Source organism: Scleropages formosus, chromosome 1 (assembly GCF_900964775.1).
Source record: "Scleropages formosus chromosome 1, fSclFor1.1, whole genome shotgun sequence".
NCBI lineage: Eukaryota > Metazoa > Chordata > Actinopteri > Osteoglossiformes > Osteoglossidae > Scleropages > Scleropages formosus.
This window is the reverse complement of record NC_041806.1, coordinates 25,099,956-25,125,341: the sequence shown is the minus strand read 5'-3', so window position 1 is coordinate 25,125,341 and position 25,386 is coordinate 25,099,956. Positions and strand designations below refer to the sequence as shown.

Sequence of the window (25,386 nt, the reverse complement as noted above, 5' to 3'; positions counted from 1 at the left end):
TTTTTTTTTTTTTTTTTTGCCCATTTATTAATTGCCATATCACAATCTTATGAAATTAGCAAAGCTGGCACCCTGGAATCAACAAAATAAAAAAGCACCACGACAGAAAATGTTTAAGTGTTCATCAGACACAAACCAGAATGTTTTTTAGTCACATGGTTTCCTCAGGTTCATGTTTGTGTTGTGCTTTTGTCCTCTGGACATTTTGAACTTGGCAGCTCTAGTTCGGTCCTGTTTGCTAGGCCTTCCTGTTGCTCTGTGGGAGATGAACACTGCAAAGCCGTTTCTGTTCTGTTGGCTGGGTTTTCACAGATTTGCAAAGCCAGAGGTGAACAATGCAGTTCAAGGTCTGTTTGGGGAACAGAGCTCTTTGTGCCCCCTGGTGGTAATGATGAATGCTGCACACACACATCTTTCCTCTTAACGTGGCCGCTGTTGACTTGTTTTGGGAAATTTTGCAGATCTGTGGTTGTAAGCTGGGAGAGAAGTAAGTCCACACTCTGCTCCAGTACATTGCTCAGAACTTTCTGTTCCTCCCTGGAGAACCGTCCCAAGACATGATGATTCACCAGTGCCTTCTCTGCTGGCCGGCCAATCCCAATAAGCAGCCTGGGCATCACCTAATAATGGCATTGATAAACATACTTAACCAATTAAAAAGTCCATAGCAAATATTTATTTATAAATTCCAGTGCAGAATTCTAGGCAGCTTGTTAATGAGTTAATCAATGGATACACAAGTCTTACAACAGGTGGTCTTTCCCAAGATCTAAACAGGTAAATTACTTCTTAAAGTTTTGTTTTTTAAAAGTATTCCAAAATTAATTCAGGTGAGTTTTCCAGATTGTTTCTCCATAACCCTGTGGCCTAAAACACAAAGTTGCAACCCATTCTCTGTATTCTTGGTGAAATGTGTATGGAGTTGCAAAGGTCTGAGGCCCTGTTGAAATAGGATGTGAACAACATTCTAAACATTCCGAAGGAAACTGATATTGTAGTGGTTAGAGCTGTTGCCTTTAGAGCCAAAGGTTGCAGGTCTGTATCTCACCTACTGCTGTGGTACCCTGAGCAATGTGCTTACACTAAATTGCTCCAGTAAAATTACCCAGCAATATAAATGGGTAAATAACTATGTAGTTTAGCATTGTAAAGCATCAGTTAAATATAATAAATGTAAACATTTTGCAAACTTGCCTTTTACAGGCCCTTGTCATGCTTCAGGGAAATTAAGTTAACACCTAAAATTGAGTAGTTTGTTGACAGATACTCACGTTTGTTTGAAGGCACTCCACGCAGGATTTTACACCGTTATGACCCCTGTGAACCAACAACAAAATAGCTCAGTAATAGTGAACGCAGCCAACTGGGACTAGTGCATCCAGTCAGGGAGCAGCAGAATCACAAGCACACACTAAACCTTTTTATATTATCGCAATCCTGACATGTTCAATTTACCATAGTAAGGACTCAGTATGGCTAAACAAATTTGTAAAAAGTCATATCAAATAACTGCTTGCTAATTTTTTGGGGTTGACTTGATGTACTGTATTATATTCTGAGTGCACAGTCAATCATTTTACATGGCTTGGTGTTAATCTGTTCACCTGGCACTACCCCCTTTCTTCAAGGAGAACTTCCCAAGTGGTTTGTCCAACTCGTCGTGGACCAAAAGGATGTGCTCCGGCTGGATATGGAACTTGGCAGCTTAAGAATGAGAGAAATAGGCCTATTGTTATTATTTAGCTAATGCCATTATCCAAGGTGACTTACAGCACTAATGACCTTATAATGATTTAACCTTTCATACAGAAGGGTGTTGAAGAAGCGGGCTGCTGAGGGCTGCTACAGCAGTGGGGTTCCATTCGGGAACCGCCAGACAAGAGCTCTGAATATCGTTAGATCTGGCAATTTACACTAGTGGAAAAAAGATGTACAGACCCTGCTGTACCAATCTAGGAAGCGCGGGGGGGGGGGGGTGTCCTCACCAGCCTTGGCCACGCTGATACCATTGAGATTCATCAGCACACGGGGTCTTAGCAGGACCAGCTGCGTGTCGCCGAGCTCACAGAGCGCCACCTCCCCGGAAACGTGTCTGTCACCGCGCCAACTCTCCGACACGCCGAGCCGGCCGGACAGGGCTGCTACAACCGCCATACCGACACTGTGCCGTGTGCTGCCCATCCCTGGGTTCCCCAAGCCCACGACCTGAGGGTCAACGGTAGATCACAGTGAGATGACACGTGACTCCGTATGGTGAAACTCGCCAACAACAGCGGGCCGGTACCGTGTGACACGTCTTCATCCGTCCGGAAGCGCACTGACAAGATGCGACGGAGTCAGTCACTTACCATCTTCCTGGATGCGCTCGCGAGCACACTCGCGTCAGCGCTCATTGTTAGTGTCCACGGTTCATTCACCAGCGCTTTCATCATCACCGTCCTAACCCAACTAAACATGCTGAAGCAGCTCGCTAACAGTCGAAAGCTGACATACACAATTATCACCGGCGCGTGGACCGCTGTTGATTGCGTCACTATGACGTTTCCCTTAAGCGACATAAAGCCGCGCACGTCTCGCGAGATGCTATTCCACCGGCGTGTTAGAAGTGCTTGTAGTTCAACGCAGATTTTTGCATCTATTTGTCTTCTTCATGCGTAACAGAAGCAATCCATCAATTTCCACAAAATGTTTATCAAATTCTGGGTAATGGATAAGGCTGTGTGTTTGGGATTCAGTGGGTTCTTGAAGTGCAGGGTTGCTTCGAAAATACTAGTATCTAGATAAATTAAAAAAGAGTATTACCATCCTTTACACACACAATTCTGTAGATCATTTTTATTGTAATAAACCTATTTATTGAATTCATTCGTGTACAGTTTTCAAGGAGAGGTTTTTAGCTTTTGTCATATTCTTAAAGCGATCTGTGGCTTACAAAAAGTTAACTTCTGGTCTAGACTGGAGTGACTTCCATAGTGTACAAAGTGCGTTACATCCAGGATGACAGTCACATACAGATGTAAGTTATGTGCAGTTTAGATTTACCAGTTCACTTGAAATACGTATTGGGCCTATGGAGGAAACCGACATATACAAACATAAGGAGAACATATGAATGCCCACAGACAAAGCTTCATTTGAACACACCGATGAAACCACAGCCCAAGATGTGTGAAGTGCGAGCAAGACCCACTCTGCCTCTTGAGACACCTTTTTGCTCTAGTACCTACTTTAAAGCAACATATTGCAATATCTTATTTCACAAGAACATACAACAAAACAATTGAATAAGTGTTGGCTCCAGTTCAAAATCCCATTATAGTATTTTATTAGTGTTGCATACAGTTTTTGCTGATTTATTTTATTCTCTTGCTATCATTACCCACTTGCCCAAGTCAGGGTTTTGATGGAGCCTTTGAAGGATAAATTGCAAGGAAGGGTGAAGGGTACACCATGGAATGGGGCCAGTCCATTGGAAGGCAGGCACATATCAACAGTCACTCACCAGAGCTCACACAGTGAACAATGTACAGTCACCAATCCAGCTGAAACACCTCTTTGAACCATGGGAGGAAATTGGAGCCCCTGAAGGAAACTCACATAGATGTCAGAAGCTAGAAGAACAGTTAATTTGAACCTGTTTCCAAACAGCCCAGGCACTGTGTGGTACCAGCATTGCCTGCAGTCCCACCATGAGACCCTTATTTATTCATTCATTCATTCATTCATTCATAATAATGAGAAAACTTTGTGCATGAAAACACACAAATAGCTTTAACAGGATAATGACACTTTTTATTTTTTTTTTACCAGATTCTTCATCTTATTTTTTTTTTTACATACTATCCCAGTTTGTGTGTGTGTGTATTATCCATTAATATGTGCTTTTCAAAGGCTTGGATCTGACACAGTGTGAAATGTTTTTGCTTGAGAAATGGAAAGAATTTCAAGAAAGGCAAGGTCTTGCCATGGGATAAGTGAATATGGAAGTGTTTCTGCTTGGAAACAGGGAAAGGTATGAAGAAAGCAGAAGATTTCAGTTGTTCTGCCTCAAGATGCAGTCTACAGCATTAGGAATAGGCTGACAGCGTTCTACCAAAGCATTTAGCTCCCCAATTGTCACACCATTGTAGGTGCCTGTGATTATGGTCCAGTGAGTGTTCCCATTGCGATATGTGCGGCTCAGACGTGCTGTGAAAGGGATGTCAGCTGTCAGTTTTTTGCCCTCCATGCGTACTGCGCAGGAGTGGTTTGGTGGCACTGTAATCTGCACAGAGATGGAGTGGCTGATGGTCTCCACAATGGTGGTACCTGTGGAAAAGCTTACTGTCTGTTCCTTGGAGAAGTCCACATTGTCTGGATTAAGGATTGGGATCTTGGCATTTATGGTGGAGGTTGACCCATTTTGGGTTTCTCGGCCAATGTTCCAGGTCTTCTCCTCTGTGCTAGATTTCTCCAGAGTCACAGTTTTTTCAATGCTCTGGCAGTCGAGGTTGCTGACCCTAGCTAGTTGCAACGTCTCAGGTGGATGATGGAAGAGATTAATTTTATCAATATCATACTCCACGTGGGAAATGTGCTGACTGTATCCATCTGTGTTTATGGTCAGGACTTGATACTTCTTGTACCAGTACTCATCACCTTCCCATGGCAGGAAAAAGGCTTCATGTTGAGTAACAACTTTCCCCAGTCCATACTTGTTCTTCCCAACAAAGATGTTGACCCCGGAGCATGTCCTGACAGAATGTGGGGGTACAGACCCGTACGAGTCCTCTTTCCACTCCAAAAATTCAAAGTTGTCCTCATTGACAAGGATGTCAAATTCTGCAGCATAATATTCCCTATTGGCATAGGGGTAGAGGCAATAGGGGCCTTTACTCGGTGTGTAGAATCCAGCCTCACAATTGTATTTGCAAATGTAATCAGTGCGTGAGACATAGCCGTTATAGATAGCCACTGCGCCATTAGGGAGGGACCCATTCCACCTTAACCATTTGAGGCTGACATTGTCACCAAAAATTGGAATAGATTTGTCTCCTTGGGACATCTGTAGCTTTGGACGTGTCTCTGGTTGGAGCACAGCACCTGTACTGGATAAAGGTGGAACCACATCTTCCAGCAGTGGGTTCAAGAAGAGTTCTATTAGGAGAAATACAGTGAATGTGTTATTTCTTTCTGCACTGTTTTACAACAGTACTGAAAACAGTGCTTTTGAAATGTGAACCTGTGACTGCTGTGAATAGTAACTTAAACCTCATATAGCTCTGAAGAAGAGGATAGACAGAGTAAGTTATACTTGAGATTCATGGCAAGATTGTTGGTGTGAGTAGAGACTGGCAATGTGTTTGAGCTTCTGCAATTGTTCAACAACGGCACTCACGTTGCTCTGCTTTTTTGATTCCATCCAGCTCCGACCTTGTATGGGGGAGCTCAGAAGGGAGAGCAACGCAGAGCTGAAGGACCGTAAAGAAGGCAAAGAGTGCTTCTCTCATCTGGTGGGGCAACAGGGCAGCAACAATCACAGTCATCATACCATGTCTCATGACTAGGGTTTTAACTTCTCACTCATATTATGTGAACATAGACCACAAATATGCATATTTCTGATCTTTCTTTTTACTTTAGTGAGAATGTTTGGTTATGAGTGTTTTTGCCATTTTTTTAAAGAGCTTTCACAGCTGTGTTGGAACAAGGTACTTACCCTAAATTGCTCAGCTGTATAAATAGGTAAATGGTTTATAAGTAGCTTAACATTGTAAGTTGCTTTGGAGAAAAGTGTCAAGGAAATGAGTAACTGTCCTAGATGAGTACAGACAATGACAAATGTTTTTGCACCCTGTTAAGTACAGTATTGTTTTCAGTTTAATGTTAAGAGGAGACATGTCAGAAGTGTTGCACTACAGTGTATTGTATCACCTGTGCAAAATACCCTAGATTAAAAAAAAAAAAAAAAAAAAAAAACAATTAAATGCCGATTGATATTCCACAAGGATATGGACTGTAAGTGTAAATCCATGCTGGTGGATTTATGTCACTCTGTTTTACTTATCAGTATCTTTTGTCTGTTCTTTAATGCTTCTATCAGGTGACAGCATTCATATACAAATGTATGAACCAGTAAATGGTGACATGTTGACACAGTTCTCATGAGACAGTTCACAAAACATGCACTGTGATAATTTCTTCTTGTTAATAAAAATCAGTGTGATATGTTCTCTCCCCTAGTCTACCTCTTTACATAAAAATGAATATATTTCACTGTCCCATAGCTTTTAAATTGAAATGAACAGATGTGGTGTTGACCCCACCACTGGAATTTACTTAATTACTTATTTTAGCATCTACAGTTTAGACTTTAAGACTAAAGACACCACAGTCCGGAGATCCTTCAGCAGAAAATGAACAAAAATAGCTTTACCTTGTCGTGTTATTCTTCAAATGGTGTAACATGTTGTCAGGCCCGGTTTTAAACCCCAAGTAATTGCCCCCTATAAATATAACTGTTGGGCAGAGCTAAAGCAGTCACTCTTATTTGTTGTTAGCTCCTGCTGTTGGCACCAAAATCAGTGAAGAGAAGGTTTGTAACAGCTAGTGATGAGGAAAAAGAATGAAAAAGATGTCAAAAACAAAAGGGACTTTTCCGAAAGAAACTGGCTGAACACAGGACATCTCGCAATTTTCTGTTACAACATTTGGTTTGATGCATCCTAAAAATGAGCAATTTAGGATGTGTGTTGTTTACTCTGGGATTCAGAGTGACTGATAAGTAAAATTTTAGTACCAGGTAGCTTGTATGTATAAACTGGTGGTTGTACAGTACCTACAGAAAGGAAGGCTATAGGGCTCATTTAAAATGATGAAGTCAGCAAATGAACTTTTACAGGAGTAAAATGAAATTGAGGCACAGAGTGTATGTGAGACTTGAAATTATTAACAAAATTATATGACAGTTGTTGTGCACAAAGGGCTCTGTTGTGATAACATGGAATTAGTGACAAGATAAGGCCATTTACCTCCTTATCTGGAAACTACTTATTCAGGGCAAAAACTACTGGATCGTAATGAGTTCATAATTTTGCTGACATGTAAAGTACTGGAGTGCAGTGACCTGTACTTTCATCTTGGCTGATCTGTGTTCAGTTTCCAAGCACATGGCAGAGTCAAGACCCTCTTATGTTTGCAATAAATGTAAGGACTTCCTCATCTGTCTGTCCTGCTGTACAAAGAGTGAACCATTATGTTAAAGAAACTGAGTTACCTTCTTAGTTATAGTGAAAACAGCTGTTCTAAAATTTTACTCCCGTAAAGCCAGTTAGAGTCAGGTTTTGCTTATTTTTTGCTGCCATTGAAAGTCTTAATAACTTTTCCCAAGTTTTCAGTAAAATGAATTCTATTTAAGTCAAACCTTGGGCGCCAACTCTGGTTTTTGGGACTTGGAATGTCACCTCACTGGCGGGGAAGGAGCCTGAACTGGTGCAGGAGGTTGAAAGATACCGTCTAGATATAATTGGGCTCACTTCCACTCACGGCTTGGGTTCTGGAACCACTCTTCTCAACCAGGGGTGGATTCTCCACTATTCTGGCGTTGCCCAGGGTGAGAGACGGCGGGCTGGTGTGGGCTTGTTAATAGCCGTCATGTGTTGGAGTCTACCCCGGTGAATGAGAGGGTCATCTCCCTGCGCCTTCAGGTCAGGGAACGGTTTCTCACTGTCATTTGTGCTTATGCGCCTAGCGGCAATGCAGAGTACCCGGCCTTTTGGGAGTCCCTGGGGGGCGGGCTGGAAAGCGCTCCCACTGGGGACTCTGTCGTTCTACTGGGGGACTTCAATGCTCACGTGGGCAGCGACAGTGACACCTGGAGGGGCGTGATTGAGAGGAACGGCCTCCCTGATCTGAACCCGAGTGGTGAGTTGTTATTGGATTTCTGTGCTAGTCACGGTTTGTCCATAACAAACACCATGCTCATGCATAAGGGTGTCCATCAGTGCACTTGGCACCAGGACACCCTAGGTCGGAGGTCGATGATCGACTTTGTAGTCGTTTCTTCTGACCTTCGGCCATATGTCTTGGACACTTGGGTGAAGAGAGGGGCTGAGCTGTCAACTGATCACCACCTGGTGGTGAGTTGGATTCAATGGCGGGGGGTAAAACCTGGACAGACCTGGCAGGCCCAAATGCATAGTGAGGGTTTGTTGGGAACGTTTGGCGGAGGCCCCTGTCAGAGAGGTCTTCAACTCCCACCTTCGACAGAGCTTCAACCAGGTCATGAGGGAGACTGGGGACATTGAGTCCGAATGGACTATGTTCCACACCTCCATTGTTGGGGCGGTGGTTTGGAGCTGTGGCCATAAAGTCTCCGGCGCCTGTCGTGGCGGCAATCCCCGAACACGGTGGTGGACACCGGAAGTAAGGGATGCCGTCAAGCTGAAGAAGGAGTTCTATCGGGCCTGGCTGGCTCATGGGACTCCTGAAGCAGCTGACAGGTACCGGCGGGCCAGACGGAACGCGGCTCTGGCAGTCGCCACGGCAAAAACTTGGGCCTGGAAGGAGTTCGGTGAGGCCATGGAGGAAGACTTTCGGTCAGCCTCAAAGAGATTCTGGCAAACCATCCGGCGACTCAGAGGGGGAAGCGGTGTTCCACCAACACTGTTTACAGTGGAAGTGGTGCGCTGCTGACCTCAACTGAGGATGTCCTCGGGCGGTGGAAGGAGTACTTCGAGGATCTCCTCAATCCCTCCGACACGCCTTCCGTAGAGGAAGCTGAGGCTGGGGACTCGGAGGGGGACTCGTCCATTACCCTGGCCGAAGTTACTGAGGTAGTCAAAAAACTCCTCGGTGGCAAGACTCTGGGGGTGGATGAGATCCGCCCTGAGTTTCTCAAGTCTCTGGATGTTGTGGGGCTGTCTTGGCTGACACGCCTCTGCAGCATTGCGTGGAGCTCGGGAACAGTGCCTCTGGACTGGCAGACCGGGGTGGTGGTCCCTCTTTTTAAGAAGGGGGACCGGAGATTGTTTTCCAACTATAGGGGGATCACACTCCTTAGCCTCCCTGGGAAAGTCTATGCCGGGGTACTGGAGAGGAGAATCCGACCGATAGTCGAACCTCGGATTCAGGAGGAGCAATGCAGTTTTCGCCCTGGCCGTGGAACACTGGACCAGCTCTATACCCTCACTAGGGTGTTGGAGGGTTCATGGGAGTTTGCCCAACCAGTCCATATGTGTTTTGTGGACCTGGAGAAGGCATTCGACCGTGTCCCTCGTAGCATCCTGTGGGAGGTACTTTGGGATTATGGGGTTCAGGGCTCGCTGCTACGGGCTGTTCGTTCCCTGTATGACCGGAGCAGGAGCTTGGTTCGCATTGCCAACAGTAAGTCAGACCTGTTCCCGGTGCATGTTGGACTCCGCCAGGGCTGCCCTTTGTCACCGATTCTGTTCATTATCTTCAAGGACAGAATTTCTAGGCGCAGCCAGGGAACGGAGGGTGTCTGTTTTGGTGACTGCAGGATCTCGTCTCTGCTTTTTGCGGACAATGTGGTCCTATTGGCTTCATCGAATCAAGACTTACAGAGTGCACTGGAGAGGTTTGCAGCCGAGTGCGAAGCGGCGGGATGAGAATCAGCACCTCCAAATTAGAGGCCATGGTTCTCAGTTGGAAAAAGGTGGACTGCGCCCTCCGGGTTAGGGGGGAGTTGCTCCCTCAAGTGGAGGAGTTTAAGTATTTCGGGGTCTTGTTCACGAGTGAGGGAAAAATGGAGCAGCAGGTTGACAGACGGATCGGTGCGGCGTCCGCAGTAATGGGGTCGTTGTACCGGTCTGTTGTGGTGAAGAAGGAGCTGAGTCGTAAGGTGAAGCTCTCAATTTACCGGTCGATCTACGTTCCTACCCTCACTTATGGTCATGAACTCTGGATCATGACCGAAAGAATGAGCTCGCGGATACAAGCGGCAGAAATGAGTTTCCTTCGCAGGGTGGCTGGGCGCACCCTTAGGGATAGGGTGAGGAGCTCAGTCACCCGGGAGGAGCTCAGAGTAGAGCCGCTGCTCCTCCGCATCGAGAGGAGCCAGTTGAGGTGGCTCGGGCATCTGTTCCAGATGCCTCCTGGACGCCTCCCTGGTGAGGTGTTCCAGGCATGTCCCACTGGGAGGAGGCCTCGGGGCAGACCCAGGACACGTTGGAGAGACTACGTCTCCCAGCTGGCCTGGGAACGCCTTGGGGTTTCCCCAGAGGAACTGGAGGAGGCGTGCGGGGAGAGGGAAGTCTGGAGGACTCTGCTTGGACTGCTGCCCCCGCGACCCAGCCCCGGATAAGTGGAGGAAGAAGATGATGATGATGATGATGACTGTCGCTTGGATTTTTTTCAAAGCGTCATTTGAAGCACCAGTCATGCTACAGCAGTAACTACCTAGTTTCAAACTAAATTTTATCAAAATTTAAATTGTGCTGAAGTCATCAGTTCTGCTCATTGTGCATTACATTTCGTGTTAGAGGATCGTGGCTGCAGTTTGTTGCAATTACGGTAAGTTTATTTGTTCCTAGCGCTATATCCCGACACGCATTCTCGTCGTGTAGTTGTACGGTTAGATGGAAGCAATCAGTTGTGTGTTGGTGCAGTTGTCGGTTATATTTATTTATTTAAGTGAATTTATGGTTTGTTAAGGCACGTGTAAATGTAAAAATACTGTGTCCCGTTTAGTGGAGTGGGCATGTCTCTGTTGGCTTGATTAAAATGGCATCTGTTTTGATTTCCATTGTGAGAGTGGTGTCGATTTCGATTAGGACCCAGCTGATGTGAATTAGCCTGATTGAAATAGCAGCTGGTGACCCATAGCGGCAGCCTCTTGGTGTGAAGACTCGGGGTGCAAAGACAAGGGAGTCTACCTGTGGGAGTCCATCGAGGGAGGCCACCATGTGAAGTCTGCCATCACCATCGTGTTCCGCAAGGATCATGCGTCAAAAATGTCGAACATCAGAATTGTCTACAGCAACCAAGCTGTGCGACGACACTACCACCAGAGACTTAGATGCTCCCGCTGCTACAGTAACCTGGTTTATCCTCATCTGTCAAACCCTCCATCCTGCTTCAATTTCTGCATGGGACTTTGGAACTGCCAGTCTGTGATGAGAAAGGCTGACTTCATACCTGCGTATGCCTCTCATCTCTCACTGGACCTCCTGGCCCTAACTGAAACCTGGATTACCCCAAACAACACAGCCACACCCGCAGCCCTCTCCACTAACTATTCTTTCTCCCACACCCCCCGCCTCTCTGGCAGACGTGGAGGCACAGGCCTGCTCATATCTCCCTGTCGGGAATATTCTGCTCTCCCTCTCCAGTTGCATGACCTCTCCTCTGAATTGCATGTTGTCTCTATCACTGCCCCAATCACTCTTTTTGTGGTTGTTCTGTACTGCCCCCCAGCTCTCCCAGCTGCTTCCTGGATGACCTCGACATCTTGTTGAGCTCTCTCCCAGGGGACAGCACTCTGCTGATTCTCTTGGGTGACTTCAATCTGCATGTCGAGGACATTCATGCAACTGGTCTTTTGCCACTCCTACAGTCCTTTGACCTCTCCCTGTCCCAGTCCCCTGCTCCTCACAAAGCTGGCAATTGCCTTGACCTTGTCTTCTCCCATAACTGCGGCTGTCCTGTTCTCTTTGTTACCCCACTCCACCTCTCCGATCAACTCTTCATTTCCTTCTTACCATGCCTCACCACTAATCCCCCTCCTTCCTCTGTACCCATTGTTCCCTTCTGCTGTAACTTAAAATCTCCTTGCCTTCCTGCCTTGCTTCTGCCATGCTGTCTGCTCTCCCTTCTGCAGCACAATTCTCAGATCTATCAACAGACAATGCTAACATTTTCCTCTCTGGCCTCTCTCTGTCCACTGTCTTCTAGACCAGCACGTTCCAGTACCGCTCCATGGCTGACTGATACATTACGTATTAACTGGACCAAACTCTGGTCTGCACTGCGACGATGACATACATCTATGACTCACACGGACCTGGGTGTCTACAAACAACTCTTAGCTACTTTTCACTCTGCAGTCTCCTCAACTAAAACAACCTTCTTCCACAACAAAATACAGTCTGCAACTAAAAAAACCACACAGACTCTTCGCCACCTTCTCATCCCTACTGTGTCATTCACTGCCTCCTCCTCCTTCTTCTCTCACTGCTGATGGCTTTGCTTGTTCTTCAGAGACAAAGTCAACGCAATCATGAACAAGTTCTGGGCATCACTCTGCCCGGTTCATGCTGAACTTATCTGCAAAGACATGCCCTCTGAATTCAAGCCACTCTCAGAATCTGAAGTTTCTGAGCTCCTGATATCACACAGACCCATCACCTGTTTGCTAGATCCGATCCCATCCTCATTCCTACAAACCATCTCCCCGCAACTCTCCACTTTCATTGCTAAGATCATCAACTCCTCACTCTCCTCTGGCTGCTTCCCATCTGCCTTCAAAACTGCTTTCATTTCAGCTCTGGTAAAGAAACCCTATCTGGATCCTAACTTGGTCCTAAACTATAGGCCAGTCTTCCTCCTCTCCTTTCTGTCTAAAACTCTAGAACGAGCGGCCTGTGATGAACTTTCTGAATTCCTCACCCGGAACCATCTCCTCCATGGATATCAGTCTGGGTTCAATGTTGGTCACTCCACGGAGACGGCACTCCTGGCAGTGTTTGATGCTCTCCAATCAGCCATAGCAGCCTCCTTCTCCACAGTCCTCATTCTCCTTGACCTGTCTGCAGCATTCGACACTGTCAATCACCAGATTCTACTCTCCTTTCTTAGTCAGCTTGGGATCAAAGGAACAGTACTGAGATGGTTTGAGTCCAACCTATCTGACGGATCCTATCAAGTGGTCTGGCTGGGCTCCCGTTCTTCTCCTGTGCCTCTCTCAACTGGTGTCCCACAGGGCTCGGTACTGGGTCCTCTGCTCTTCTCGATCTATACCTCCTCCCTTGGCCCTGTCATTGCCTCCCATGGATTGAAATACCACTGCTACACTGATGATACCCAGCTCTTCCTCTCCTTTCCACCTGAAGCATCAGACATTTCTGCACAAATCACTGCCTGTCTGTCAGACATCGCTGCATGAATGTCTGATTACCACCTACAGCTCAGCCTCTCCAAAACAGAGATCCTACGTCTCCCACCTGGCCTGTCTTCTTGTCATGATCTCTCGATCAAACTGGACAACTCGCTTATTATGCCTACCTCCTCGACTAAGATTCTGGGAGTGATGATTGACTCAAGTCTATCTTTCCCTCAGCACGTTGAAGCCACAACCCGGACCTGCAGATACATCCTGGATAACATCCTCAGCATTTGTCCTTATCTCACAACTGACTCTGCGCAATTACTTGTCCAGCCCATGGTGACATCCTGTCTGGACTACTGCAATTCTATCTTGTCTGGCCTTCCTGCTACTGCCATAAAACCTCTACAGCTGATACAGAACGCTACTGCCCAAGTTGTGTTCGACTTGCCGAAGTGTTCACATCTTTCTCCTCTACTCTTTTCTCTGCACTGGCTTCCCATAGCTGTCTGGACTAAATTTAAGACCCGGTTATGGCCTACAAATGCATCAATAGAACTGCTCCCAGCTAACTGCAGGACTTGATCATTCGCTACACGCCAGCCAGACTGCTATGCTCTTCCATATCTGCCCACTTGATGGTCCCACACACGAAAGGTGATGCATGGAGGTTCTTAGTTCTGGCTCCCTTGTGGTGGAACGACCTCTCTCTCTCACTCAGAACTGCAGAATCTTTGTCCACATTTAAAAAGGGTTATAAAACTCATCTCTTCTGGATTCACTTTGCCCATGATCTCTGAAGTTCATGTAAGGTATACATGTTCATGATCATGCTCAGATCAATCCTTTACAAAGCCACTCCTGCAATGTAACGTAAATGTTTATAAGTATCGCCAAAAAATAAAAAACTACTAGAAAGGTAATTAGGAATCGGCGACATCCTGGTGAAGTTTTATGCAACTACTTGTGTGATGAACGTTGGTGCATATGGCAAAGGAAACAAACTAACTGTACTTAAGAATCACACATCTACAGCTATGTCTCTTTCTCCTAAGCTAATGCACAAATTGTATTTTCTATGAGATCTATGTCGCTTTGGAGAAAAGCATCTGCTAAATGAATAATTGTAAATATAATCATATTGAAACAGACACTTTAAAATACTGTAAGTATTGATGATAGTGATGCAACTGGGAAGGAAGTGCAGGATTTTGATTCAAGGCTCTCTACAAAATCAAAAGGGAGGGGTAGATGAGATGTCTCTCAGAATATTTTTTCAGATCCTATGAATGACATACAGTTGAGTTTTTGTGTTTGCAGTTCACCTGATTCCCAAAAAGAACACTGAATTTGGTTAAAACTAATATGATATGGCAAAGCCAATGATGTGTATCTGCAAATTTTTGCTATATTAAGGATAATGAAACCATTTTTCTCTTAAATTCTTATTTGTTTTTATTCTTTATGTCATAGCTTATTTATGAGGAATATCTAATGTTATATTACTGTATAATTCAGTCAGGAAGTTGTAAGACACAGAGTTGGAGTAGTGGAAAGACTTGGAATTTTTCTCTGCAATTAGGAGTGCTGCAGTTATCATTTGCACTTGACAATGATATCAAATACAATGCTTTAACCTGTCAAATTACATGCAAGATAAATTCTTTCTGCAATAGTTTAATTTTATTTTTCTAAAAAAGTTGTGGATACACAACCATTTTTTTCTTTGCATGTTTTTATTGAGTTATAATGTTGGTTGTTTTCTGTTGATTTCTCTTGGCTATGGGCATGGCTTTGCATCTGCAACAGGCGTACAGCGGTCCACAACTGCTCTTATTTCACCGATCTGCACACCATCATAGACCCCGGAGATGGAAGTCCACTGGGTTTCTCCATTGCTGTAGGTGCGACTCAGACGAGCAGTGAAAGGGACGTCTGCAGTAATCTTCCGGCCCTCCATGCGGACAGAGCAGGAGTGGTTGGGTGGGATTTGGAGTGTCACAGAGGTGGAGTGGACAAAGACTTCAACGATTGTGGTACCATGGGAGAACTGCAGTGTCCTCTCTGTTGTGAATTCTATACCAGCTGAGCCAATTATAGGGATTTTGGCGGTAATCCCTCCTGTCACGCCAAACATGGTAGAGCGGCCAATTTCCCAGGTGCTCTCCACCTCACTCCTCTTCTCAATGGTCACTGTCTTCACTACTGCCTGACATTCATTGTTGACAACACTTGAGATTCTCATGGTTTCTGGGGGGTAATGGAAGATCTGAGTCTGGTCAATACCATACACAACATGAGAAATGTGCTGACTGTAGGCATCTGTGTTTATGGTCAGGACTTGATACTTCTTGTACCAGTACTCATCACCTTCCCATGGCAGGAAAAAGGCTTCATGTTGAGTAACAACTTTCCCCAGTCCATACTTGTTCTTCCCAACAAAGATGTTGACCCCGGAGCATGTCCTGACAGAATGTGGGGGTACAGACCCGTACGAGTCCTCTTTCCACTCCAAAAATTCAAAGTTGTCCTCATTGACAAGGATGTCAAATTCTGCAGCATAATATTCCCTATTGGCATAGGGGTAGAGGCAATAGGGGCCTTTACTCGGTGTGTAGAATCCAGCCTCACAATTGTATTTGCAAATGTAATCAGTGCGTGAGACATAGCCGTTATAGATAGCCACTGCGCCATTAGGGAGGGACCCATTCCACCTTAACCATTTGAGGCTGACATTGTCACCAAAAATTGGAATAGATTTGTCTCCTTGGGACATCTGTAGCTTTGGACGTGTCTCTGGTTGGAGCACAGCACCTGTACTGGATAAAGGTGGAACCACATCTTCCAGCAGTGGGTTCAAGAAGAGTTCTATTAGGAGAAATACAGTGAATGTGTTATTTCTTTCTGCACTGTTTTACAACAGTACTGAAAACAGTGCTTTTGAAATGTGAACCTGTGACTGCTGTGAATAGTAACTTAAACCTCATATAGCTCTGAAGAAGAGGATAGACAGAGTAAGTTATACTTGAGATTCATGGCAAGATTGTTGGTGTGAGTAGAGACTGGCAATGTGTTTGAGCTTCTGCAATTGTTCAACAACGGCACTCACGTTGCTCTGCTTTTTTGATTCCATCCAGCTCCGACCTTGTATGGGGGAGCTCAGAAGGGAGAGCAACGCAGAGCTGAAGGACCGTAAAGAAGGCAAAGAGTGCTTCTCTCATCTGGTGGGGCAACAGGGCAGCAACAATCACAGTCATCATACCATGTCTCATGACTAGGGTTTTAACTTCTCACTCATATTATGTGAACATAGACCACAAATATGCATATTTCTGATCTTTCTTTTTACTTTAGTGAGAATGTTTGGTTATGAGTGTTTTTGCCATTTTTTTAAAGAGCTTTCACAGCTGTGTTGGAACAAGGTACTTACCCTAAATTGCTCAGCTGTATAAATAGGTAAATGGTTTATAAGTAGCTTAACATTGTAAGTTGCTTTGGAGAAAAGTGTCAAGGAAATGAGTAACTGTCCTAGATGAGTACAGACAATGACAAATGTTTTTGCACCCTGTTAAGTACAGTATTGTTTTCAGTTTAATGTTAAGAGGAGACATGTCAGAAGTGTTGCACTACAGTGTATTGTATCACCTGTGCAAAATACCCTAGATTAAAAAAAAAAAAAAAAAAAAAAACAATTAAATGCCGATTGATATTCCACAAGGATATGGACTGTAAGTGTAAATCCATGCTGGTGGATTTATGTCACTCTGTTTTACTTATCAGTATCTTTTGTCTGTTCTTTAATGCTTCTATCAGGTGACAGCATTCATATACAAATGTATGAACCAGTAAATGGTGACATGTTGACACAGTTCTCATGAGACAGTTCACAAAACATGCACTGTGATAATTTCTTCTTGTTAATAAAAATCAGTGTGATATGTTCTCTCCCCTAGTCTACCTCTTTACATAAAAATGAATATATTTCACTGTCCCATAGCTTTTAAATTGAAATGAACAGATGTGGTGTTGACCCCACCACTGGAATTTACTTAATTACTTATTTTAGCATCTACAGTTTAGACTTTAAGACTAAAGACACCACAGTCCGGAGATCCTTCAGCAGAAAATGAACAAAAATAGCTTTACCTTGTCGTGTTATTCTTCAAATGGTGTAACATGTTGTCAGGCCCGGTTTTAAACCCCAAGTAATTGCCCCCTATAAATATAACTGTTGGGCAGAGCTAAAACAGTCACTCTTATTTGCTGTTAACTCCTACTGCTGGCACCAGAATCAGCGAAAAGGTTTGTAACAGCTAGCGATGAGGAGAAAGAATGAAAAAGATGTCAAAAACAAAAGGGACACTTCCAACAGAAACTGACTGAACACAGGACATCTCGCAATTTTCTGTTAAAACATTTGGTTTGATGCATCCTAAAAATGAGCAATTCAGGACGTGCATTGTTTTCTCTGGGATTCAGAGTGACTGATAAGTAAAATTTTAGTACCAGGTAGCTTGTATGTATAAACTGGTGGTTGTACAGTACCTACAGAAAGGAAGGCTATAGGGCTCATTTGAAATGATGAAGTCAGCAAATGAACTTTTACAGGAGTAAAATGAAATTGAGGCACAGAGTGTATGTGAGACTTGAAATTATTAACAAAATTATATGACAGTTGTTGTGCACAAAGGGCTCTGTTGTGATAACATGGAATTAGTGACAAGATAAGGCCATTTACCTCCTTATCTGGAAACTACTTATTCAGAGTAAGAACTGTACTGGATTGTAATCACTACATAATTTGCTGACATGTAAAATATTGGAGTGCAGTGACCTGTACTTTCATCTTGGCTGGTCTGTGTTCAGTTTCCAAGCACATAGCACAGTCAAGACCTTCCTGTGTTTGCAATGTAAGGACTTCCTCATCCACATACATATCCCAGGCTGTGCAGCCTGTTAGTCTTGTCAGCATCTCCAACTTTCCCCCAACTAAATGATACCTCCCAATATATACACTTCGATGAGGCTATAACTGAACTACATTTCTTTGCTCTTTGGGCCAACAAATGTTTGTTATTCATCCGTACCTTCATTTAGTTTCAGTAACCACTCGTCCTGAGGAGGGTCGTGGCAAACAGGAGTCTGTCTGGGAATCAATGGACATACAGCTGGCAGGGGTTACACCCCAGATGGAACACCAGTCCATTGCAGGGTAGTCACACATGCACACACAGACTCACTGTACTCACACACCACAGACAATTTAGCATCAACAGTTCACATGAACTGCATTGTTAGGTCTGTTGCAGGAAACCAGAGCACTCAGAGGAAACCTATAGAGACAATATAGGTAAAATCTCCAAAATCCACACAGGTTGAGATGGATTCAAACATATGCCTTAACAGCCATGGAACAGTGAGGCAGCAGCGCTCCCAGCTGCACCACGGTAACAGCACAGGTTTACTTCTGTAAATTCAAAGGGCAACTCTGTTATCAGCTGCAGTGGTAGAGCTGGTCAGCAGGGAGCAGCGATGAGCTGCCCTAGGAAATTCCAGTGCAGAAAGAGCAGAAAGGGCAGCAGACCTGCTGTCACTGGATGGGGAATGGAGATGGGTAGCAGAAAGCTGCTGATGTGTCTTGCAAAACCATGTTTGATCCTGTAAGAAATTCATGTTCTAAAGAATGTATGAAGTGAAGGTAGCATTACAGAGATATGCTTCAGGCTGAGTGTCATTGTACTTAACTTTCTGGCATCACCCATCTGCAGAATGTACAGCAGTCTGTGAATCAAGCTGCGCACAATGTTGAAGCAGCTGCTGTTGACCTTAGCCATGAAGGGTAATTCTGTGGCTGTTCAGGTGTGTCTCTGAGAGGGTTTCTCTGCTGTTCCAGAGTTCAGATTTGTGTGGGCAATGGTACCCGTTTATGATACACCTTGCTGAAAGAAGGTCAGTTTTGTTGCCTTGAACCCTGCAGGCCTCATCACCTTTACCCTAAACACTACTAACTAATAATAATAAACTTATATAGAAAATACTATTGTAATAATAATAACACGATTATAATAAGCTGTTTCCATGTGCATCACAAGCTTGCAAAATGCAAGCGATGGCCTTATCAAGAAAAATTTGCTTCAGCTGAAGTGTCACACTTCACTATCTAAACTATACTGAAGATATGAAATATAAAAACTTTTTTTGTTGAAAAGTGTTCTTCCAAACAGATGGATAGCAAGAGTTGCAGTAAATCCTTGTATCAGAACTAGTAATGAATTTGTCAAGCACCCCGGTTAGATTAACGGAGAAAGCGCCATACGCAAAGACTTTACTAGGATTTTGTGGGTGTACAATTTGCTTTGCTGGAATGGGTGGATAATTTGACTTTTACATTAATTACACATGTCAGCCAATTAAAAAATCCCCCTTTGACCATGTTTCTCTTGTTCATTTACAAACACTTCAATAGAAATTCTACAAGATGCAATTATGTGGTCTGTGCTTTACCCATGTGCAGCCAGGGCCTGGGAACCCGAGGACAGTCCACTGGGGTGACCAAGGGGTTCAGCGTGAGTGTGTATTTCTTGAGTGTATCAGTAGATGTTTGAGTCCATCTGCATCTCTGTGTTTATATGTATATATATATATGTATATATATATACAGTGTGTGTATGTATGTATATATATATATATATGCATCTATGTTGAATATCTGTTTATGTATATTTAATGAACAGGGGTGTGGTGGTGCAGTGGGTTGGACCGGGTCCTGTACTCCAGTGGGTCTGGGGTTCAAGTCCCGCTTGGGGTGCCTTGTGACGGAGTGGCGTCCTGTCATGGTTGTGTCCCCTCCCCCTCCAGCCTTATGCCCTGTGTTGCCGGGTTAGGCTCTGGCTCCCCGCGATCCTGTATGGGACAACCGGTTCACACACACACACACACACACACACACACACATTTTCAGAACCGCTTGTCCCACACGGGGTCACGGGGAACCGGAGCCAACCCGGCAACACAGGGCGTAAGGCCGGAGGGGGAAGGGGACACGCCCAGGACGGGACGCCAGTCCGTCGCAAGGTACCCCAAGCAGGACTCGAACCCCAGACCCACCAGAGAGCAGGACTGCGGTCCAACCCACTGCGCCACCGCACCCCCTCCGGTTCAGACAATGTATGTATATTTAATGAAATGTGTGTATAGTGTGCATATCATTGTATTTGTATGTATGCATGTACATTTATTCATTTAGCTGATGCTTTTCTCCTAAGCAACTTACAATTATTTACCCATTTATACTGCTGGGTAATTTTTACTGCAGCAGTTTAATACAAGTACCTTACTCACGGGTATGATAGCTGGAGACTGGATTCAAACCTGCGACCTGTAGGTTAAAAGGCACTATGCCACCAGCTGTGTGTATATATATCTATATTACATACTGCATTTAACAAATCAACTGAATCAAAAGAGTATCTATATGCGTACATCACTCTCTGTGTGTGTTTATCTGCCTGCACTTGTGGATCCCTCTTTTCCAGATTTAACAGTTCTCGAGAAACCAACCGTCTTGTCCTTTTGGAATAGACAGTGAGGTTCAAGACAGTACGGTTCAGTTGCAGTGTCAACATGCTCATTTTTCTCTGCTGAACCTGTGTTTGTTGCCCTTGGATGGGTGCTGGGGCTGTTCTGCGTGACGTGTGAATGTTCAGATGGACTGTGGCTCAGGTGTTGCCCAGTCGCTCATCGCACGTTCCTGTGGATTACTTATCCCAACATATTGCTGTCCTCTGCTTGAAAGGAAACAACCAGCCCAACCGAGACTTAGGGATATCATTCTCAAGGCATGAGTTGAAATCTGTGCTTTGAAAACTCAGTTAAAGTTCATGGTTCAATGCCCTTTGTACTTCTACTGCAAATTTCTGACTGGATTCATTTAAATGCACTCTGGTGATCCTGATGTCTTTTATATCAAGCGGTTCACCCAGACTGTTGACTGTGGGAGACTCTTACGTTTACCATACCAACCTGTCAGAGCAAGGGCGAGTAGAGGAAACAGGTCATGGGACTGTGCTGCTCCGGGCCGCTGAGAAGGCTAATCTGTGTGGGTGGCGAGTAACAGACAGGTTACACCCTACCGCAGTACCTCGGTCCCACTTCCAGTATCACATTTCACACTTTTTGAGGAGCTGCAGCCCAGCGATCTCTTCGCAGGGCCCAAACCTTACAGACACACCCACAACACAGAACTGGGTGGTTTTCCTGAGCCCGTCTGGACCTCGACACTCCTATGTAATCCGTCGCAGACATCAACCCTCTGTTTTTCATCTCTGAGGAAGGGGAGGCAAAGCAGGGAAAAGTGGCTGCGTGGCGCTCCCCCCGGAAACCTGTCTCCGCACAGCTGCCTCAAACGACAAACGGCCCGACCTCGTTTGCTTGCGCCTTACGTGATTTATTCCCAGACAGCAATGAAGCGCATCCCTGCCGAACACCGCAAGTGGGGGAGGGGCTGTCCGCTTCAGATGGAGGTGCTGGGAGAGCACTGCAGCACAGTAGCCTGGCACTACCGAATGGCCCACGCTTCTAGGCAGAATGTCCACAATCACAACTTCTGCAGCACTTAAAATGGGATGAATAAAAGATGGTTCTTGCTCAGTCCTCTCGTGTCCGCAGTGGAAGAGCCGACTGATTCTCCCTCATGTGGAATAATGGCAAAGGTGTGTTTAGCACCAGCCTGCCAGCTTCTTCTTCATCAATAGGAGCAGCATCATGTGTGTTTGGAGTCGTGTTCTTTATGCTCACCACACACAACAAGGGTTAGGGGAATGCATGGTTACAATATTTTCTTTGTTTTTCATTACTGCTGTCTCCTTGGTTTTATTCTGTTTCTTCATAAAGGGAATGGATGGCCAGATGTGTGAGCCATTCCACCCAGTAGACAGCTTCACGCTTGGATGTCACAGTTGCCAAATGGCTGTCCATTGCATCTGCCGACATCCATGAGTCTCACCCTGTGTTCCTGGAATGCATGGGAACTTGATATTTAGATATATTTTCTATGACAAATGTGTCAACCAATATTCCTCTCCATGAGGTCACTATGTAACATAAAATAGCCTGCTGGAATGTGACGTGCTCTTAAAATAGTCAAAATTCTTAACGGCAGACTCTAAATCCTAGAAATGTGGGACAACTTTAAAAGATGGAGATTTTATCTTATTGTTAATGATTTATTAGAGCATTTAAGTGGTGTGTTAAAAATGTTAAGGGTAATGATCCTGATGGTAGTAATATTCTTGTTCAAACCTGTGCACATCTTGCACTGCCTCTTTCCCTCCTCTGAACTGACACGGAGAAGTACCCCATTGCCCCATTCTCCCCATGTCCCCCCTACCATGTCATGTAAACCCACCACTCATATATTCCTTTTCACTTCTGCTGTCCAGCGTTATTATTCCGAGATCTCATACCTGTTTTCGTCTTTGCTGTTAATGTTTATTAATTTAATGCATTTTTAGTCATCACTCTGAAGTCCTGAGGGCCTAAGAGAATTCAGCATAGGGTTGCAGTGTTCTGAGGAAAGGAAACTAGGATTCCTAGACATTCAAGTGTTCGGCCAAGGTTACCAGGTATGGAAAAGGGATCCTGTTATCATGGCCTGATTTATCGTGCTACTGATGCCTAGCAGCGGTGGTTTTTGTTGGAGTGGGATTTTGATGATCTCTTTCAAGAGCTTTAGAATCAGGGTACAATGTTCAGTCAGGCAGAAGTAAGTTAAATGGCAGAAATTCCACAAAGCTTCTGCAGCTCATCTCTCGCTGCATTCACCCCTCCGGCCTCCGTTCATCAATCACAGAATGCAAGTCGCAGCGACAGACATAGCGACGCTGAACAGGAAGCCAAACTGCCCCCACAAGCTGTAGACAAAGACGTCACAAGGTGTTTGCGATGTGCAAACAGCCCACATGGCCTCGGGTTTCTGTAACGGCAGCAGGGAAGGGGGGCAAAGATATGCTGATGCAATGTTCCCAGGACAGCCGCTACGTGATGTAAGGTCACTCTGTGGAGAGAGGCCGGAGATGCCATTGGGTGTTAAGATTCCTGTGGCTCCTGTTAGTTTTTTCCCTTCCCAGGGTACCCTCATGTGTGCCTTGTGCAGATCCAGTTTGTGCCCAGAAATTCTGTGGAATCCCCCCTTCTGACTCATACCCAATGCTTCACAGGCAAAGGGTCAGTACTGTGATTGAAATTTGTAGCTACAGCATGTGTGTTGAAAGGAGTGTGTATGAGCGTGCGAGAGATCAAAACGGACCCGGTGAAGGGTCAGAAGGAAGTTACCAAGAGTCTGGGTTTCTGATCAAATTCCCACCAATTTAATTGTCCAAAAGAACCCTATGGTGAATGTCCAGCCAGATAACATGTGATCACTTTCATTAAAAGAGCCTTCTAAGGAGGTAACTAAAGTGAAAACAGGGTGTAGTGTTAAAGAAATGTGGTAAACGGCCAGAATACTGATTGTTTGAGTTTTATCTTTGTATTTAAGAGTCATCTGTGCCTTTTGGCACTGAAAGACCAACGATCAGCAGAGATCACTTCACGAACCCCACTGCCCCTCTGCACACCTCCACTTTGAGATTATCAGTATGGCAGTGTGGTCAAAGCGGTTTTGTTTTTCTTGATCATCTTCCTTGTTGACATTCATCTACTTTACACTTTGGATGAGTTGAGCTGGCAGCTTATTTTTTATTGATGTTAATAGGAGGAAACACAGTAACAGACAGGTGGATATGTAGCTTTGTTGATTCATGGGGCTTGTTGGTCTGCCGTCGGTATTAGACACGGACTAGGGTCCCGGAAAAAGGGAGAATGTTTCCAGATTTTTTTTCTCCACGTCAAACCTTTATTTATGGCAAGAGAAAAGCTCTTTTTCACTGTGAGATTACATGGAGCAGGTCCATCCTCCTGGTCCTCATCACAGAAAGATACATTTTAGAAAATGTTTGACTTAGACATTAGGAACAGTAAGCACTACAGAGTGTGTTTTCATAGACAATGAGCATACCCCACCTTGAGGACCTAAAGGGGGCACCTGAATTAGTAGGAACCCTTGCTAACCAGGCAAAGGGACAGGAATACTTGGGGTAAGGCAGGGTAAAGGGATCTTGTCACCATGTAAAAAAAAAGGGTGCAAATTCAATGTCAGCTGGCAAATTGAAGCCAGCTGGAAGGTGACACAGATACACACCTACACACCACAAAGAAGACCCAACCGTATACATGCCATTCAGGTCTGGCTCATTATTCCCAGTCTGAGTGCCTCTCCCTCCATCCATCTATCTCTGTGCCTTTCCTTGGCTGTCTCCAGAGTGATCCAGCAGTGAGAGAAGAGGTGTGACTGCTGGCCGCTGCTCCAGCCCATCGTAGAGGAGCGCTGTCGGCGAGGAATGCAGGGTGGATGAGCCTGACATGGCAGGCAATCCACAGAACACTTGGGACCACTTCCTCTTGGGTCAGCAGTTTGACGGCCCTCACTGTCGTAAATAACGGGGCTAACGCTTTTATTGTTTCGTCTCTCTGATCCAGTCCCACAAGTCTACGTTTTCTGGCACAGCTAGTGCATAACTATGCCTGCTTGCGCAAGTGTATATGCAAGAGAAAAAGTGTGTGTGCACGTGTGTGTACGTGGGATGTTTACCGGGTATATGTTTACTGTGTATGTTGTATACAAATGTAGCTGTTTCCATGGAACATGCAACAAGCAAAGAGGTTTTACAGATGTTGTGAATATACATGTGATCAGTGGTCTACTTGACGAGAAAGGAGTAGAAATGGGTCCTTAAGAGCTCTTACTGTCGGACTAGTGTAAATGTGCATTCTTTTTTTCCATTTAAGCTTTTTTTTTAAAAACAGTAACCATTGTTTTTTTCTTCCAGGTAAAATGTCTAAGACAAGATAAGAAGCAATTGATGTTGCTCTTATATTTACAGCATATTTGACCTTTCAGTAATACTGTAGGTTCGCACTGCAGCAGACCACGTTTATCTATAAAGGATTCAGCTTTGAACCCTACGGCACCTTAGTAAGGTGCCCTTCTGGAAGGGGTTTTGTGATCGGTCAGCTCAGTAATAAATAGTTGTTTTGGTTAGTGGTGGAACAAGCAGCGGCACTTCATATCAACAATGTATGAGACGTGAATGGTCAGTACGACGCACTGAGGTGTTGTTTAATATTAAAGGCTGTCTACGCCTCTGCAGTACAAGCACCCCTGCCGAACCCTAATAGTAACTTCAACTTAGACAGTTCTTGAACTGTAACCAAGGATTTAATGACACTGTATCAGCCGCACCAGT

The 25,386-nt window shown here is 44.8% G+C and overlaps 3 protein-coding genes across 3 annotated transcripts; all 3 read right to left on the bottom strand.

The window, feature by feature from the left end:
- Positions 1-113: 113 nt before the first annotated feature.
- On the bottom strand, positions 114-2,302 carry ptrh1 (peptidyl-tRNA hydrolase 1 homolog). Its single transcript, XM_029256513.1, has 5 exons — positions 2,285-2,302; positions 1,986-2,205; positions 1,605-1,704; positions 1,272-1,317; positions 114-620 (listed from the first exon to the last, which is right to left on the bottom strand). The coding sequence occupies exons 1-5, from the start codon at positions 2,300-2,302 to the stop codon at positions 171-173; spliced, it is 834 nt and encodes a 277-aa protein (XP_029112346.1). The 3' UTR covers positions 114-170.
- Positions 2,303-4,033: 1,731 nt separating this feature from the next.
- On the bottom strand, positions 4,034-5,525 carry LOC108930949 (natterin-3-like). The gene is made up of 2 exons (XM_018746455.2): positions 5,378-5,525; positions 4,034-5,136 (listed from the first exon to the last, which is right to left on the bottom strand). The coding sequence occupies exons 1-2, from the start codon at positions 5,523-5,525 to the stop codon at positions 4,034-4,036; spliced, it is 1,251 nt and encodes a 416-aa protein (XP_018601971.1).
- A 9,297-nt stretch (positions 5,526-14,822) lies between these two features.
- Positions 14,823-16,299, bottom strand: LOC108930950 (natterin-3-like). The gene is made up of 2 exons (XM_018746456.1): positions 16,152-16,299; positions 14,823-15,910 (listed from the first exon to the last, which is right to left on the bottom strand). Exons 1-2 carry the CDS (start codon positions 16,297-16,299, stop codon positions 14,823-14,825), a joined length of 1,236 nt encoding a protein of 411 aa, XP_018601972.1.
- Between the last annotated feature and the right edge of the window lie 9,087 nt (positions 16,300-25,386).

Bases quoted from the DNA above. Each gene is read 5' to 3' on its own strand.
- ptrh1 (XM_029256513.1), bottom strand. The intron at 1,318-1,604 runs GTGAACAGATTA...GTTGGTTCACAG, and splicing joins AAGAAAGGGGGTAGTGCCAG to GGGTCATAACGGTGTAAAAT. The intron at 621-1,271 runs GTGAGTATCTGT...TGCCATTATTAG, and splicing joins TGGAGTGCCTTCAAACAAAC to GTGATGCCCAGGCTGCTTAT.
- LOC108930949 (XM_018746455.2), bottom strand. From the start codon at position 5,525: ATGACTGTGATTGTTGCTGCCCTGTTGCCCCACCAGATGAGAGAAGCA. The intron at 5,137-5,377 runs GTGAGTGCCGTT...TTCTCCTAATAG, and splicing joins AATCAAAAAAGCAGAGCAAC to AACTCTTCTTGAACCCACTG.
- LOC108930950 (XM_018746456.1), bottom strand. From the start codon at position 16,299: ATGACTGTGATTGTTGCTGCCCTGTTGCCCCACCAGATGAGAGAAGCA. The intron at 15,911-16,151 runs GTGAGTGCCGTT...TTCTCCTAATAG, and splicing joins AATCAAAAAAGCAGAGCAAC to AACTCTTCTTGAACCCACTG.